General features: G+C 39.8%; 2 protein-coding genes and 2 non-coding genes across 7 annotated transcripts; 1 reads left to right on the forward strand and 3 right to left on the reverse strand.

Moving 5' to 3' along the window:
* Window positions 1–101: 101 nt before the first annotated feature.
* Window positions 102–4,841, reverse strand: thap12b (THAP domain containing 12b). Its single transcript, XM_030152815.1, has 5 exons — window positions 4,492–4,841; window positions 3,517–3,637; window positions 3,321–3,428; window positions 3,183–3,219; window positions 102–2,606 (listed from the first exon to the last, which is right to left on the reverse strand). Exons 1-5 carry the CDS (start codon window positions 4,578–4,580, stop codon window positions 694–696), a joined length of 2,268 nt encoding a protein of 755 aa, XP_030008675.1. The 5' UTR covers window positions 4,581–4,841; the 3' UTR covers window positions 102–693.
* A 564-nt stretch (window positions 4,842–5,405) lies between these two features.
* On the forward strand, window positions 5,406–5,477 carry trnap-agg (transfer RNA proline (anticodon AGG)). Its single transcript has one exon. It is a non-coding gene; the product is annotated as a tRNA-Pro (tRNA).
* Window positions 5,478–5,741: 264 nt separating this feature from the next.
* Window positions 5,742–5,813, reverse strand: trnap-cgg (transfer RNA proline (anticodon CGG)). Its single transcript has one exon. It is a non-coding gene; the product is annotated as a tRNA-Pro (tRNA).
* Window positions 5,814–6,027: 214 nt separating this feature from the next.
* On the reverse strand, window positions 6,028–17,599 carry dyrk1ab (dual-specificity tyrosine-(Y)-phosphorylation regulated kinase 1A, b). 4 transcript variants are annotated; one of them, XM_030151487.1, is made up of 12 exons: window positions 16,753–17,599; window positions 14,855–14,924; window positions 13,145–13,341; window positions 12,730–12,822; window positions 12,415–12,603; window positions 12,068–12,215; window positions 11,676–11,962; window positions 11,354–11,500; window positions 10,845–10,985; window positions 10,401–10,704; window positions 10,014–10,138; window positions 9,099–9,686 (listed from the first exon to the last, which is right to left on the reverse strand). In XM_030151487.1, exons 2-12 carry the CDS (start codon window positions 14,862–14,864, stop codon window positions 9,099–9,101), a joined length of 2,229 nt encoding a protein of 742 aa, XP_030007347.1. In that variant the 5' UTR covers window positions 14,865–14,924; window positions 16,753–17,599. The 4 variants fall into 4 exon arrangements, with proteins under 4 accessions (XP_030007348.1, XP_030007347.1, XP_030007350.1 ...); XM_030151490.1 differs by lacking the exon at window positions 14,855–14,924; XM_030151491.1 differs by lacking the exons at window positions 14,855–14,924; window positions 16,753–17,599 and adding an exon at window positions 15,885–16,088.

Raw genomic sequence — 17,599 nt, forward strand, 5'->3', positions numbered from 1 at the left:
CTGCCAAGCCATCCAAGTACCCAAAAAAAAAAAAAAAATCTCATGAAATACTAATAACTTTCATGGATTGACTGAAAATACTTCACCAAACAAGGCAATAAACAGTGAAACAAGCAACTTTATTACATCTTAAAACTACACTGCTGCAAACATCCAACATACTAACCTCTTAATTTGTCAAAATAGGTCAAAATTAATCGGCTATGAGCTAAAGATGTATGAAATCAGACCATCATTTCATAGATACAGCTAATCCTGGTGTAACTGCTCCCTCTTGTGCTCTGCCTGCCTTATAGTCACTAAAAAGTGATCACTGCAGACTAACAATCCATCATGAGGCTTGAATTAAAAGCAAACACTAAGCTTAAAAAAATAATAAAGAGATAACATACAACAAAAGTATAAATGTCATTACAAATGTCACAGAAAAATATATACAATCTAAACATTGCTTGCACTTTGTTTTGTTGGTTTTCTTTAGTTCAGATGTAGCTTTTTTTTCCTGCAAAATTAGCACAATTTAAAAGCACCATTGGTTTTTACAAGTACTGAATAGAAATGGCATCACATTTTTACATCTGATATTTAATAACTACAAAAATCAAGGTGTAAATAACCTGAAAACACATGTGTGCTACCAGTAAATATACGCTGAAGCCACATTAAAGAGCTCATCAATTTGATGTGTCCATGTCATTGTTTCACCCCACCGTCCTCCTCTGCCACTTCCTCCGATTCCCCTTCAGCTTCAGGATCATCCTCTGGGTACAGTCTACAGTATTTGTCCACCATGACATCCAAGTCGTGCTTGACATGAGTGTTAACATTAAGCATGGCGAGGCTTTTGTTCCACTGTGTGGGAGACATGCTGTTCAGATAAGCCCGCAGCCGCTCACTTGCTGTGTCAGTGTTACTGTCCTCATACTTCAGCACTGGCAAAGTGGAGAGCACCTTGAGGAAGGAGTTCACGTTGGGAAAGAACTTAACGTCTGGGAGCTGCAGCGTTTCATGGATGGTGGTGGGCAAACGCACCTCTTTGCCTCTGTGCTTCCATTTGATTCTCCAACAGTGAAGTTCTGCAGGTAGAGTGTCTGGGTTGGGGAGGTCATTACGGTAAACGTCGGCGTAGTTCTCCTCAGTGGTGTTGAACTTCATTTGGCCCATGATAGCAGGGACCAGTGACAGGCATTTCAGAGCTTTGAGGTTGTTTTCAGAGAACATGTCCTCCACTTCTTGCATGATGCTGCAGATCACAGGCACAGTCACATACTCTTTGTAATATGCCTCTGCTTGGATTTCACTTGCCTCAGCTGCTCGGTGCTTCCGAAGAAACAGCCTGGGTACCCTCACAGGAATGTCCAAAACAGTGGCTAAATTCACAGCCTCCTCATACCAGAATTCATGGTACACATCAATGTTATCATTTACCTCATTTAGTGAATGCAGGACAGCAGTTAGGCTGTTGGCAGCGCAAAACACATCCAAGGTCTCTCCTTGGAGATTCCTGCCAAAGGCTCTAGTAAATGTGAGGACATTCTTTAAGATGACAACAGTTACAACAACCTCAAAATCCATCAGAATTTCTGTGACTGAATATGCATCTGCTGTGACAGAATCAGCAAACTTTCCATCAGTATTTTCTGTTATGCTTAACATGCATAGCACAAGGGGTGCCATCATATCCAACAACAAATCAAAGACATTGTGCTGCTCTGTCCAGCGTGGACCACAGGCTTGTCTTAGTGTTGCTGCCTTTTCTTCATTTTTCTGGTAGTGAGTATAGATAGCATTCTCAAGTTCATCCTGAGTGAACGGAGTCTTAAAGAAATTACCAATCCTCCTCAGAGTTTCCATGACTATCTGGACATTAGGAAAAGGCAGAGTGTTGGCGAGGTGGATATTGAGTGCAGTAGAAGAGCAAGGCATGTGTAATGCCAGGGGATACTTTTCCATCAGTAAGACTGCCACAGCTTTCATCTTAGTGGTAGAAGTGCCTGTGGCTTTGTGGGCCTGACCACGGCAGTCCTCCATGCTAAGCCCCCAACGGTCGGTCAGCTGTGCCTCCAGCCTCTCTACCAGTGCAGACTCATCTCCATCAAATGGGACAAAGTCCAAAAACTCTTCTCGGAGGACATTGTTCTGGTTCACATATCGTAAAAATAGAGGCAGGTGTTTCTCGTCTGTGATTTCAACAAGGTCACCGGTGACGATGGAGAAAAAGCGACTCTCTCTCACCTCCATTAGCATCTCCTCTCTCACTGTGTTCTCACAGACGTCCAGGAGCTGGGTTTGCTGGGTTGCAGAGAGGTATTCTGTGTTGACAGCTGTGGACTCGAAGCGCTTTCTCAAAGCTTCATCCCCAGCATTCATCCGATAATCAAGAAGGGCATGAAAGTTGTTTCTCTTGTGTCCAGCCTTAGTTTCTCTATCAATCACTAATGGGATAGTCTGTTTTCCTAACATTACAACAACCTCAAACAAAGATCTGAGGTAGTCACGAAACTCCTTCTCTTCTGTGGAGAGTTGAGGTTCATCCTCATTGTTGCTTACGTTATCCTCAGCTGCAGCTTCTTTCTTGGAAGGAAGCTGTCCGATAGAAGATGCCACTGAGGAGAGAGATGAGAAATAAACAGCAAGCCTGTTTACATGTCCATAAAAGTCTGGTAACTGGGAGTAATCGGTAATTGAATTAATCACATCTAACGCATTTACACACACTTAAGAAATGCGATAATCAAAAAACCCTGGTTTAGACGCTCCAGTCCATTATCAGATTTCTCTCAGAGTTCAAACGTACGTAGTGATGAATAGACTTAAATTTCCTGCTGTCTTCCGCTCACATTTGACAATGTAACTTCCGTTCATTTTAATTATTTTTACACAAGCGCAGATGTAAAAGAACAAAATAAAACAGATTAATCTCTATGCTGGAAGACATTGACGTATTGGGGAGAAATCCAGGTGTGTTAATGCAATTTCTCAGTCAGATAACTGCCATTAACTGATAGAACATATCAGATTATCCTGTTTACATGATCACTTGAATAATCTGACGATTCCAGAAATCGGATAATGATGGGAATATTGGTGCACATGTAAACAAGCTCAGTGATTCAAAATAAAACCCAAATGTATTCATCGTTTTTAACTCACAATCACAAATCAATGTCTGAATAACTTACATCTCCTTTCCTTAATCTTCCGTATATCCTCTTCAGTCTGAAATTATACATTGAAGTTTAGTTACATACTCAGCATTGGATACACATTTAAGCGGTTTGAAACCTTAAAATATTGTCTAAAACTAATCATCTGCTTACAAGTTCTTTAATCCGCTTGCGATGTCTGGTATGAGGATTTTTCAGGTGGCTTGTCAGATCAAATATGGTGGGAATGGCTGTATCCTTCAGAACAGTCCTGTATGGGCTCTGAAAAAATAATAAAAGCATTTAAGTGTATTTGACAAGTACAATTTTGGACAGAAATGAGATGGAGAGTGACATGCGAGATACTCACCGTTTTGCAAACCATTGCAGGGTCAAAGTGTTTGGCACATAATCTGTAGTGCTTATTTAATTGGTCTGATGTTTTTGCCTCCAGATCTGCCCTGCGGCAGTTCTCTACCCAGATTCTGCATCTTAAAAAATAAAAAAAGATTTACTTGACAATTGGTTGCAAACAGCTCACACTACTTTGAGCATAAATGTACAAGAGAATATGTTTTTTGTTACTACTGTGAAAAGAATGAAATAAGTATTTAAAGGGTTCTTGGTTCCTAAAATATTTCTCATTTTGACAGTTTATGTTCTTCCGTACAAGATTAATAATGACATAAAATATACATTAAGATACAAAATTAGAGGAAAAATATTTCTACCTAACATATCATTTCAATTAAAATAGACATATCTAATGTATTTATTCATTATTAATAGTATATATTGTTATAGTTATCTATCGTGATACTTATTAAACAGATATGAAAATACCAAGGTTATATTGGGATATATGATTGTAGCCATCACACAGCTTTGGTACTAATATTTTTTCTAATAAAACAAATTATTAAATATTTGTTACTATACTCCTCCTTACCTTATGTCAGTCTTTTCCAGCTGAGTATTTGGACATATATTCCAGTTACTAGTACAATATTAGGGTCTATAAGTCACCAGCTACTGAGAGGTGACTGATAACAGTCAGTTGATGGTACTGCACAACTTCTTAATGCACTTTCACATTTATTTACAATTAAGTTGCCAACTCAGCCATAGTTTTTAAGATTTACCTATACACGGATGACATGGGACGACCCTTTTTTTCTTTCTCAACAAGCAACATACAATATTGACAAAAACTGTTAAAGATGTTTTACCCCATAGGCTTGTGTACTCTCTCACCCGCTCTGACACCATGGAGTTGGCGTAAGCTAACTTCTCCACGCCACGATATTTTAAACATACTAAAATTACTATTAAACTGTTGTCTTACCTCTCCGGGTCCCGTGGAAAACGAAAAAAAGCCAAATCGGACTGTGTGCTCTTCCGTGTACAATTCGGTGCCGCGCAAAAATTTGGCATGTTTCAGGCTAGCGGGTTAGCATCGGCTAACTTAGATGACAAATATCAACTAAGAAGTTCAGTTGTTTCTACAACCAAAGCAAACTCACAGCTAGATTTAGAACCGACATAAATACCTAAACGACCAGAGCAAGAGAGGTGTAGTCTCGGCGAAAACACTCAAAACGAGCACAGCGTTGACAACACATTGTGAACTGTACACTTTAGACAAATCGTATAGGAGGTAATTGTCCCGCCCCCGAGTCATCAGATTGGACAACTGGTAAAAAACGGTCATTTCATACTCATTGGCTGGTTGGGCTACAGCGACCTGTTTTTTGGGCCAATGAAAAGACCTCAAATTTTTTCTTCGTCATCTCCTTTGTCTTTCTGATGATAGCAGGCTCGCATAAGCACACTGCTGCCACCTACTGGTTAACTCACGAGCACAGCAGGATGTAGGCTATTTTAGCTAACTGCCGAGGGTTGGACCGTCAAGTCTGTCACTAAATGTTCATGGGTAGGTCATTTAGTAATCATTCGAAGATCAGTTTTTGATTTAAAAGTCAAGTCATGAGTCCTTAACTGATGAAAGAGCTAGGCTTGATGAAGGAGACGATATATGTAGCTGAGTAGTTTACCTTTTTACTCTTAGCTAACTGCTAGCCTTCGCCCTTGTCCCTATATCCCAGTTAGCATATAGCATCTATATAGTTAAGGGTAGAAGAACATGTAAATATTTTCTAATGAGGTTTAACACAGAAACTCTAAATAACATTTAGAAGAGCAACACGTCATTAAATTGTAGAGTTATGACATATTGTGTGATCAGGGGAGAAGGCATATGGCTCGTTGGTCTAGGGGTATGATTCTCGCTTAGGGTGCGAGAGGTCCCGGGTTCAAATCCCGGACGAGCCCTCAGTTTTTCTTCATAGTAAAAGAATGGTATGTTTTACAGTTGGCATCATCCAGTATCCCTATAGGGCATTAAAACCACATTCCCACATAGATCATTTTTATTGCGTATTTCAGTTCAGGGATCACTGTAGACACCCCATATGGGCCACTGTAAAGCCGAAAATGATCAGTGCCTCACCCCGCCTGTCAGGTCATACCGTTATTATTGCAGTGTCCGTTCACAAACATATCTGATCTTTGATTCCTGGGATCAAAACATAAAATGGGCTCGTCCGGGATTTGAACCCGGGACCTCTCGCACCCGAAGCGAGAATCATACCCCTAGACCAACGAGCCAGGGCATCAACTGATAGTGTCTCTGATGTTATATAATTGTATATTCTGACTACATTTTACTGTTCTAAAGCATAACAATCATATGCATGTGTGAATTTAACAAGGCTTTGTGGAATATGTATGTTTATGTTACTGGGGGTGAAAAGTAAAAAACATATTGGAAAGGTGCTATGTTGATGGAGTCGACAAAGGACAATAAAGACACGCAGAGCAATTCAATTAACTTCTTTTTATATATCATACATAAGACTGTCTTAATATAATACAAAGGGCATTGTCATAAACACAGCAAAGTCTTGACTAGATCTTACAATCTGTGGATACATGGACTTATCCTTTCCCCCATGCTGTTCAATTCTATAGTGCATGTTGCATGTACAAAAAAAGTGAAAAAATGTGAAATCAAAAATGAAAGGGAAAATTTCAAATTAAATAAGAGGATTTCAACTTCTGTCGGGTGTTCAGATATGTCAACAAGTATACGTGTTTGTGTATAACCCACAAACTGAACAGGCTTATGAAAGATGGAACCTTTTTTCAACCATGTGCTTCTCATATAACCAAAAAGTAAGGTTTGTGATGTACATGCACTTACAATATACCCTGTGAAAATTATTAAGGTTTGAAGATCTAGCTTTCCCTGTTTGATTCAAACCCTACCTCATAGTGTTGTCCTGATGTAGTCAAGTACCTTTGCCAAAAGGCAAGGTTTTGCCACTAAGAAAACAGGAGTTCCTGCCCACTGAATGGTCACCAAATTGACAAACATAATCAACATACCAGCAGGAGCAAGGTAGTGAGTTCTATACTTCCTTTATTAAAAAAATATAAATATATACATAAATTCTATTTCAACTATTAAAAAGGGGCTGCATTTCATGACAACTGCTCTAAATAAGAGGTCAATCAGCATGATCTGAAATAGGCGCACACTTACTAGTCACTGCAGTCAATTTTTTTTCTTTTTCAGTCTTTATTTTTGGAATGTTTAGTACCAGTATGAGTGCCAGTAATAAAACCACTGGCAGTTTCTAAATGTCTCAAATTCTGCGGGGTATGAAAAATGATTGCAAATTTGCAATTAACCTTGACATCCAGATAAAACCCCAATCTCAATATAGGTAGCTTTACATTTGTTTGTGGAAAATACCAAGCATGATATCTTATGATGGTTTCTCCTTCAAAATGACAACAGCATGACCTGTGGCCTGCCCTTAATTTGAAAGGTGGCTGTGGGCAGGGTTTTTTTTTGTTTTTTTTGTTTTTTTTTTCATTTCAAAGCTGGTAAAATGAGCAACAGAAGAAAGAAAGCACTTCAAAATCCCTGATATAAAAAAAAAATCTGGTTATTGACTGTAATGTTTTGAGGACATGCATGTCTGCCTAGGCAAAGCATGTGATTGTGGGCTGACGGGCACCCTTTCCCTTTGAATAGGACAACAATCATGGGGATCTGCCCTACCAAATCAGAGCAAAACTATTCAACACAAACTGATTTGCCACAATTATCTTTACCCTGCCAAGTCAATGACATAACGTCTTGCTTCATGGCAGAAAGTAGCCAAGTTGACCAAATGATGTATGAAAGGCAGCACAACCCTTTGAAATAGTATGATGGGGGCAAAAGAAAAACGACGACACAGAAATAGAACGCATTAGTCTCCTTTTTTTAAACCATCAGCTTCTATCTTGCTACTCCGGAGCCTGCAGAGTAACTACCAAATTCTCTAACATACCAAAGTTTTAAAAGACTCCCAAAATAATCTACCAATTAATATGGAAACAGTTTTGGTAAAACGTTGCAAACAAATCTGGCCAGAATACACAATAGCCAACGGTCTCAACAACGATCTCCAGTTTTGCTAAAGTAATATATTGCAGCTGTTTGTATTGACGTTAAAATAAGATCTTGATAAACTTTGCGTCAAAGTGGTGAACTGCTACATTATTGGTTACAGACACCTATATGCTATAAAACAACTGCTTTGGTATAAAAACATATCCAAAGGGAAAATAAATTCTTGTAAAATTCACAGCATAATTTGAGGAGAAAAAAGGCAGTCACTTAACTCATTTTTTTCTTCAGTTTCCATGTTTTGGATGGAGAGACTTGTGCAGGTGGTTCTGATGAGGAACTACATGCAAAAGGGAAAAATAACAAAACATAAAAGGGTAGACTCTGGAATAGATAGTTCTTTCCACTGCAAAATCCTTAACCAGTGAGTAAGATTTTCAAGGAAGTAATGTTTAGGAGGTTGTTGTGTACAATAAGACCCTGTTATGTGGGGCCCTGCTGAAGAAGAAATCTTTGTCGAGAAAGGCCTCAAATTACCATTCTTATTTACCTTTTCTAGGTTGTTTTAATTTCCTTAAAGAATTAAGGGCTGTCTGGAGAGAAAAATAGAGAAAAGCCATCTTAATTCAAATGATAATGTCCAGCTCCATCCCATTCCAAGTCCATGAGTCATAAGGCCAAAGGGTTATCTAAGAACCAGCCACTGACTGTCTTCCTTTCACTGGGCTGGATCCTTTCGTCTCCCATGCCCATCGCTGCTCTCGTCTGTGCCGGGCCCGGTTGCAGCTTGCAGAGCTACAGGGCCTCTAGGCTTGAGGGGTGGTGCTTCCCTCTCCTCTGACCCCGTTGGTGCCAGTATCCACCTGCGGGGTTCTCCTCTCCATCCGGCCAGCACACGCTATTAGGGACTCCACTGCTATGTGCTCCCCTTAAAAAAGAGTTACACAATACCAAGACCAATAACAAGAAATATCACCGCAAACACTTCCCCTCATTGTCAAGCTACAGGATTTACAAGCAGCTTTTGTGTGAAATTTCACTTAAAAAAGGGCAAAATAATGAAGAACCAGTGGAACAGTAATGTCAGGCAGTCCACGGTTGGAACCGAAAGAGGACGCCAAGCATTTCATCACCAACAACTACCTGCAAAACAGCTTCAACCTTTGCTCTGAAATGCTCCTTAGAAGATTTTGCCACATAATACCATATGGTGATTACTTGGTGGTTACATGAAACTGGTGAAATGGTAAGATGGATGTCTCAATCTCACTATGGTTATTCCGCAGTATTATTTTGTGCCTAATGATTGCAAAAGAAAAACTGATGAAAATTACATATATACTTTTTAACAAAGGTTTTTCTCTGTAGTAGCGGTTCAGTGATATCTCCCTTCTGACGTGAGCAGCTTTTGTTCTCAACACACCTTGTAGTAAAAAACACCACCTTAAAAATGACGCACAGGGGGAACACACAGCCAAATGTCAGTGCAGTCACGAGCTGGCCATAGAACTCTGCTGCACACACACTCCAGTCATTGGAGACTCCTCCCGGTCCATGCCCTGCCTCATGCCCAGGTGGCCTTCCGCTAGGTAGTGGGCAGGCCCTGTGTTCGTGCCCATGGAGAATGCAGGGTGCGCTGCCATGCCAGTCTCCTGCCGTGGGTTCGAGAAGGCACCTAGCCCCATGCTCAGCCCACCATTCTGACCAAAGTCAAGAGCTCCGGCAGGCAAATGGCGGAGCTGGTAGGCCTGGTTGCCATGGTTCCCAGTGGAAGAGGACGATGTAGAGGAAGAGGAGGCAGAGGAAGACAGGGAGGTCATGGACAGATGGCCATGAACCACCTCCATGGAGTCCTGTGTCGAAGAGCTGTGTGTCGGGGAGGTGTAGTGGCGTGGGCGTGGCCGTGTAGCCATCATTTGCCCGTGATGGTGATGAGTATGTGAGTGGGGATGCAGGGCCTTAGGGTGCTGAGGGGGAACATGGAAGGTGGTCTCCTGGACTGGATGGGTCTCTCCAGTGACTGACTCTGGGCCGACCCCACCTCCCCACACCAGCGGAGGTGGGTAAGGCTGTCTTGCCTGTCAATATCAAACAAAGTAATAGATGCATTTGCTTTAGTAAGTGGAAGAGATGTTTAGTGATGTTACAAGGCAGAAATTGACACATTAAAGCCTGTAATGTTTACCCTGCCTTCACACAGACTACAACCACGTAAAACTAAACATGACTATATAAAAGTTTTCAATGGAATGGGAAACAAATTTATTTATTCATCACAGCTGTTTGTAACACTGATGTAACAATATATACCAACCATAGTTACCATTTCAAGTTCATGTTTACACTGTACAAATAATTTCACTGTGTATCAGATATGATTTCTGGTTTTTAATCATTTCACTGACCTGTGGGCAGAGGGAGTCACCATCGATGGCTGGCATAGCCGTGCCAAAGTGTCCTCCACTGTGTAAGTGGTGATGGGTAGGGTCTGATCTTGCTCTGCCACTGGTACTTGTCCCAGATGACCCTCCTAGGGGATTAACAAAAGTGTCACTCTTGCAGCCTTAACAAAGGATCCATCAAATTTAAGACAAGGAAGAGATGATGTTTACAAAAATACATCTTCCGCAATATGGTAGATTTTAATGTCAAAATCTAAATCTAAATTCTTAGGTATCTTTCTTACAGTATGTTGGAACAAAACTACTGACAAACAGTTGACAAAAGAGTTTCATTCAATATAAAATTAACGGGCTCTGTCCATTCTCCCATTGGTTATCAACAGCAGTTACCTGAACTTGAGGAGGTGCTAGAGGTGGTTCCTGAAGACTGGGACTGCTCTAATGCGGGGCTTGTAGACACGCTGCTGCTCGTATTGGTCCCCTCATCCGCAGTCTTCTTAAAGAAGCTGTGCTGCAGGGCATAGTAGGGTTGGATGCGGCTCTTAGGGTCATAGTCCAGCATCCGTAGGATCAGGTCCTTGAACTTCAAGTAGTCAGCGACAGCATGGCCAGACTCCCCTGCTCGTCTGCCACCCGGACCCCCTGTCTCCACACCCAGGATGGAGTGGAGCTTCCGTGAGGCTGGAGGCTTATACTGTTTTAAACCAGAGAACAGAGAAAATGAGAAACTTATTCATCAGAGATTGTTATGTCATCATAGACTCTCTTTGGGTTTTAACCAAAATAACAAAAGAGATATTCTAGTATGAAGAACACTAGCAGAAGTGAGCTCACCCTTTTGCCATCTTTGGTCTTCTTAACACTCCATGTACCATCCGAAAGCTTCTCAAAGAACTTCCTGGCTTTTGGGGCTAGGTCCATTATGTGATTAGGCGGGATGCCAAGAACCTCAACTATTTTGTTCATCTGGTCCACCTAGGGAACAAGTTATTGACCAAATTAATTTTAAACTGCAGTCAGTGGGGAGAGTCACTAATGTGTTCCTTGAGGACCATTAAGGGCAGCAAAGTCACAAAACATTTCTATTCCTATTACCTGTCAAACAAAATGTTGAAGATCACAAAATTCTCATGGAGGCAGCCATTATTACTTTTTAACACACTGTGTATTATTTAACAAACACAAAATTTTCAAGGTTTGACAAGTGAGTAATGTATACTTTTCAGTCTTGTAAAAGTCAACTTTAATCTTCTGCATGACATTATAAGGCTACACAGTAAATTATGTCAATAATAGTCAATACTTGCTCTTCTCAAGTTTAATTACTAATGCTGGACATTTACCTCATTAGCTCCGCTGAAGAGGGGTTCTCCAGTATGCATCTCTACCAAGATGCAACCTAAGGACCACATATCGATGGCCAGGTCATAGGGCATTCCCAGCAGCACCTCTGGGGAACGGTAGAAGCGACTCTGGATATACTGGTATATCTGCAAAAACATAGTATATTGCTAGTAGAGTGTAGATTTACTGTTTATGTGTAGACTTGAACTTACATAATATGTCTATATTTAGGACTAAGACTCGAGCTATCATTTGTTTGAAAAATAAGACAATATTGACCACATTAATTTTATTAGTAGATGTAAGGATGCAGCTAGATACCCTTTGTCCTAGTTGGCATGAGCTGCCAAAGTCCACTATTTTGATGGCACTCCTCTTGGGGTTACAGAGGAGGATGTTCTCTGGCTTCAGGTCACAGTGGATGATGCTGAGCTCAGGTGTGGCCAGGAAGAGCAGCGCCGTGCATAGCTGCTGGGCAAACTTCCGGGTGAGGTTGAGTGAGACGCCGCGGAAGTTGGTATTTCGGAGCAGGTCATACAGGTTATATGAAAGCATCTCAAACACGAGGCAGAGGTGGTTCCGGAACATGAAGTGACGCTTTAAGTGAACTAGGAAATAAACAAATTAAACACATTATAAACCATTGAACAAAGTAAAGCCAACTTTACTTCTTATCTTATCACAGTGGATGCAAATTTCAAGATTTTATTTACCAATGTAGTATTTCATCTCGGTATCATGTTTGTTCATTAGCTCTAGGAGGCGCACTTCAATCTGAGCTTGATTGAGGAAAGCTTTCTTGTTCTTGATGATCTTAATGGCAACCCATTCTTGCTCTGCACGGTCATATGCTTTCACAACCTAAACACAGCAGCAAAAGAAATTTCATACTTTTAGTGATTTATTTATTTATTTATTTTTAGATCAATGTTAAGTGAATATAAAGAGAACGACAAAAAAAGGTGGCAATTAGAAATCTTGATGTTATGTAAAAAGAGTAAAATTAAAATGTCCATCTTCAAAACTTGTCTTTTGTATTAAGTATTTCAAAATCATGTACCTGTCCAAATGATCCTTTTCCTATCAAGGAATCAATCTCATAGCGGTCCATCCACTTCTCCCCATTCTTGACGATGTAGTCATAGTTATCATCGTCATAGCCATCATTAAAGACTTTCCTCTCCTTTTTGTGACTGGAGTCTTCACCCTGACCCTGTTGGTGCCGTCGCTTCTTTTTTGCATAATACACCTAAGAATTGAGAAAACAAATCACGTGATTATTATGTTCATGTCCATTATTAAGTCAACTTCATGAGCATTTTAGAAAATATAAACATCACAAAGATATTTTCACTTAAGGATGCATTATACTAACCTCATTGATGTGTTTGTATGTTTTGATAAGGTCAATGGAGAGCTTCCTCAGGGGAGCTGAAGTTGGGTCACGAAAGCACTGGGGCATGTGCCTCTGAAGTACCAAAAGAGAAAATCACATACATTTTAGAAACAAACAGTATATGTTGTAGTCCTAAGTAACTGGGCTCTGGGTACATCTTAACATTATACTTATAAAAATGTAGAACATTGTTTAAATTGTAATACTAGAGGAAAATAACATGTCTTGTATGTCATTAAGCAAATAAAAACATTTCACAAGCAGCTAGTCTGCCTGGTGACAGTAGGAAAAAAGGAAGTAGAGTTTCTTCTAACACAAGTAGTACAGTTGTAGTAAGTTAACACATTATATCTAAAAGAAATCTAAGAGCTGCTTGTAGATAAGATTAGTGTACCTGATTGGCAGTGAGCTGTGGTGTCTGGTCGCTGTACGGTAAGACCGTAACAGATTGGTCAGTGCTTGGCTGGTGGCGGTCACTGTACTGCTGGTGCGTATGGGGCATTGGAGCAGCCATCTGAAGACCAGCAGTGTGTAAAGAAAAAGAGGGCGCAAGCCGGACGGACGAAGGTTTGCATGCTGAAGTCTCTCCTCCTGAAAGAAATTAACACTGCCATGAGTTGCATTTTAAAATGATATTAAACAAACACTGAGAAGCAAAAAGGGTAAGAGTTTTGAAGCAAAACAACTGTATTTTCTCCTTAAAACTGTTGATTTTGGCCTAAAAACTGAAAACTACAGATATTTTATACTTACTTCGCATAAAATGATATAAATACGGGTTATTTAATCTTTAAAGTAAACAGTGAGAATTGTCTCAACCAAAATATATCATAAATTTACCTGTAAGATGAAAAAAAAAAAAATTATGAAAAATGCAAATATGTAATGTAGTTGTATTATATGCATTTTCATTATGATGAAATAATTTAGTCCCCACTTTAAAACAGGCAAAAATAAACATTATATGTTAAGAACAATAGAAAGGATTCATTTGTTGTTAAAAGAAATGTCAGGTTAATACATAGTGTCTTTTGCAAAACATGTAAAGTCACAAAAAGCACAATAAGATAACCACAAAACATAATATAGCAGTAAGATATCAACCTTTGTGAAGAAAAAGGAGCAAAACAGCAAGTTTAACAGTAAAAAGGGGTGAAGGTAAAGCATCTCCACACTGTACAGTGAATCATCCTTCATTTTAAGCCAGAAGGAATCAAAAAATTATTAAATAGCATGTTCAGCTATCAGCATCTCTCACCAGACAACACAATTCACCAGTGCTACACAGTAACCACTATTCAGAATCCCAGCAACAGCACCTAATTAGCATAGCCTATCACCACAGAGATACAGCGTGATTTGGCAAGCCCATCAATGCACAGACCAATCACAACGCAGTATGCAAATAGCCTACTTTTGTTGCCAGGGCAGAGCTGCTCCCATTTTCCAATGAGAAAACAAGAAATAAACAAGAAATAAAATTGAACTTTGGCACACTTAGACGCTGCTTTCAACACAAGAGCCTGACAGCAAAATAGCTGCACAGCCCAAAACCTGCACTCCATCTGAAAGCGTTAGAAAGCTGACCCAGCTTTGGAAAAGGAAAAAATACACATCCACTGACAGAAATAAGAGGAGCTGTAAGATGATAGAGCACATACAGCACAAGCAAAGGCTGTGTTTTAAGAAATGAAGCACTATAATAACTATTATTTTATATTTGTATAAATCAATTTATTATATATATATATATATATATAAAAACTTTTAATATATATTTATAGTCTTTGTATTGCACAAAAAAATCTGAGTTTAAAACACTAAAATATTAAAGCTAATTTGTCATGATGACTTTATGTGTTGACCTGAAAACACTATTTACACATGTTTAGCTTTAACATTAAACGCAAAACTATACTGAATTTTATGGAAATATATATTCTTGTGCAAACCAATGCTGTAATTATTAAATGTTATTTGACTTGGTTGCCCTCTATTCTGAGCTGGGGAGTAACTCAAAACAGCAAAATAACTGTAAGGGAGAAGCTCTTAGGTGCACCACCTCTGACCAAAGGGTTAAGGCTTAATGTATATAGCAGCTAACCTGGATGCATGGTCTCCTGCTAAATTTCATATCATCCTGGGAGGAGAGTCCAGCAGCAAACCACAACCCACTACAAAGAATAAGAACAGATCATTATCATTGAGTATCTTTGGTGGGATTTAACTTCATAGTGGTTAAACTTTTGTTGAAAAGAAGAAGACTCCAGAAGAAGTAGGGACAACCCAAATTTTGTTTGGAGCAAATTTATCATTTCAGGCATTTCAAAATTAAGCCTAAAATTGAAAGAGGCAGCTGTTATTAGTCATAAAAGATATTAGGTCAGGGAATTAAATTTTCAAAATTAAAAGGTCTGAAACTCTTCAGAAATGTTAAAGGAGAAAACAGTTTACTCATAGAAGCACTGACAACATACCACTCAACTAAACTTACCTGTATTAATGTTATTGTGGATTTATTAATACTGGATCTCTCTCAGCATGTACACAATCAGTCTACTTTTTCATTCATGGTATATTTTAATATTTAAAATATGCTTGCTTTAAAAATGTAAAAATGATACTGCCCCACTGAAATTACTGTGCAAGATTATGCTGCTAAATAATAAGACTTGGGAAAGTTTGGTTTGTGCCTAATTTGCAATTATTATACCGACTAATAAAACTGTGGGATAAATTTGGTACATATACATGGTCAGTCTTACTAAGAAAATTCAAGCTGCAACTGACCACAAAGCCATTTTACAAGCGCACTTGTAGCTCTGTATTCTCTAAAACGGTTGATTATTCTACATTTTCAGTACTGACATAGGAACAGTTCCTTTCCTGGCACTAGTCATCACGGCATCAACGGGCCTATTTAGGTGTAAATATAAGGACAGCTAGCTTGCTATTAGTAGCCCTACCACATCACAAGTGATGGTTAAATACTTCTTGTAACAAACATATGTGTCATCTTCTCACGCCCAACTGATTAGATCCATTCCAAATCTGAATCAAACGTAACCCATCCACAACAATTAGAAGCCTAACGTTCGTGTATAAAGACGATGCCTGAATAGCTCTGTACTTACAGATGATGGGGTAGATCTCGTCATGGTTGGAATTTAGAAAGCATATTCAGTCTTAATTTGCGTCCTCTCTCGCTACATATCCTTCGCGTATGCCTCCAATTCCTCATAGAAATGACAAACGTATTGAAGCTCACGTTACCGTTAGCTCTCTAACTAGCTAACGCCGTCGTCGTTAACGTTACCCTGAAAACTGCGGGACAAGCAAGCATATCTCTCACCAATCCAACGTTAACGTTAGCTAGTGACGCTGTGTTCAGCCAGCGGGTTGTGGGGCCCATTCAGCTGGTTCGTCAACAAGTCAACGTTAACCATTAGCCAGGTTAGCCGAATTAGCTACAAAGCGTTAGCCAGGTTAGCCAAGTGAGGTTTTGAACCATTTAAGGCGAAAGCACAACACGCATCTCTAATATTTATGGAGTTAGACAGCGAACTGACACTAAATCAAACAGATGTTCTAGCTTGCCCGGCAACATTTGCTTCAATCGTACAATGACAATGTCTAATATCACTGGGTTAGTGTTAGCTGTAACGGTAACCGTGCCAGCATGACACTCCGTCCAAACCCCCCCACAATCCGTTGCTTTCTCTGGTTCACAACCTGCTGTAAAAACTGCTCCTCTCCAACATGAAAACTGGTCAGTTAATCTGCTGACTTGAAGCAACTGTTACCGTCGGCTTGAGTGGAGTCGGCACCGCCATAAAATGTTAGCTAGCCGCAATACCATAAGCTACCATTCTCAACTTCACTGTCGCGTCCATTATTAACCATTCATGTTACATATAATATATATATATATGCGAAAGCGTTAACATGAGATGCTCAGCTAACGAAAGCACGTGTCAATGATAAGATTTTATAACTGCTTACCTCTGATGGCACGATCTTCATTTAAAGTCCAATAACCTGTATGATGAGGAAACTTATCCAGCTTGAGATTCTCCCCTCCCTGCACGGTTAGCGAGTAATGTTAACGTTAAATCCAGTCCTCGTCCTCTGACCGGCAAACTCTAAAATAATTTGCCAGTCGGATTTAATACGCTCTTCATATCTCCAGCTCTGATGAACAACATCGGCGATCGAAGCAACTTTGACTAACGTTACTATCAGCTGATGACTAGCAACATGCTAACGTTAACTAGCACGCATAACTTACTAGCTAACCTTAGCGAACTGGCTAGCTAGTTGACAAAATGAACGCAGCTAACATTAGCTACCTGCCCTGGCTAGCTGTAGCTTCCTTGGCTAGCCTCAAGCTAACAATTCTAGCTACCGCTAAATAAACGTTATGCCAAAAATCTGATTTTACGTTGTCTTTGCAAATTTAGCGCCAGCCACTTCGATGCATACGATATTACAGTCAAATTCGGAGTATTTAAAACATGAAACAGAAAGCGTGTCCTCTGATAATTTTGGTTAAGAATTTTGTGTCAATTTTCACAAAATGGCGCGCGGTCCAAACCTGCGCAGTGAACCGGCCCGGTGGACCAGAGACACGGACAACTGAGTTAGTGCGGCGCCGCCTAATTATTTCAACTATGTTAAAACGTCGGCCTCTTGATCTTCTTCATCCGATCCACTAGACGCATTTCATTATCCAAAAATGTCAAATATATATCCACTGACAGCATTATTCCGGCGGGAAGGGAGAACATTTGAAAAGACTGAGCTGGGGAAAAAAACCCTCCTGACAAAATGGCGATGCTCTAGCTTGTTG

The sequence above is a fragment of the Sphaeramia orbicularis genome, chromosome 13 (genome assembly GCF_902148855.1).
Source record: "Sphaeramia orbicularis chromosome 13, fSphaOr1.1, whole genome shotgun sequence".
NCBI lineage: Eukaryota > Metazoa > Chordata > Actinopteri > Kurtiformes > Apogonidae > Sphaeramia > Sphaeramia orbicularis.

What these genes read in the sequence shown, in the direction of transcription:
- dyrk1ab (XM_030151487.1), bottom strand. An exon ending in GAAAAGGATCATTTGGACAG is followed by an intron (nt 12,216 to 12,414) that starts GTACATGATTTT and finishes TGCTGTGTTTAG; the next exon opens with GTTGTGAAAGCATATGACCG. An exon ending in TAGCACCTCCTCAAGTTCAG is followed by an intron (nt 10,139 to 10,400) that starts GTAACTGCTGTT and finishes TTAATCCCCTAG; the next exon opens with GAGGGTCATCTGGGACAAGT.
- thap12b (XM_030152815.1), bottom strand. Translation starts at nt 4,580, where the DNA reads ATGCCAAATTTTTGCGCGGCACCGAATTGTACACGGAAGAGCACACAG. An exon ending in CTGCAATGGTTTGCAAAACG is followed by an intron (nt 3,429 to 3,516) that starts GTGAGTATCTCG and finishes TTATTTTTTCAG; the next exon opens with AGCCCATACAGGACTGTTCT. An exon ending in GCAAGCGGATTAAAGAACTT is followed by an intron (nt 3,220 to 3,320) that starts GTAAGCAGATGA and finishes GTATAATTTCAG; the next exon opens with ACTGAAGAGGATATACGGAA.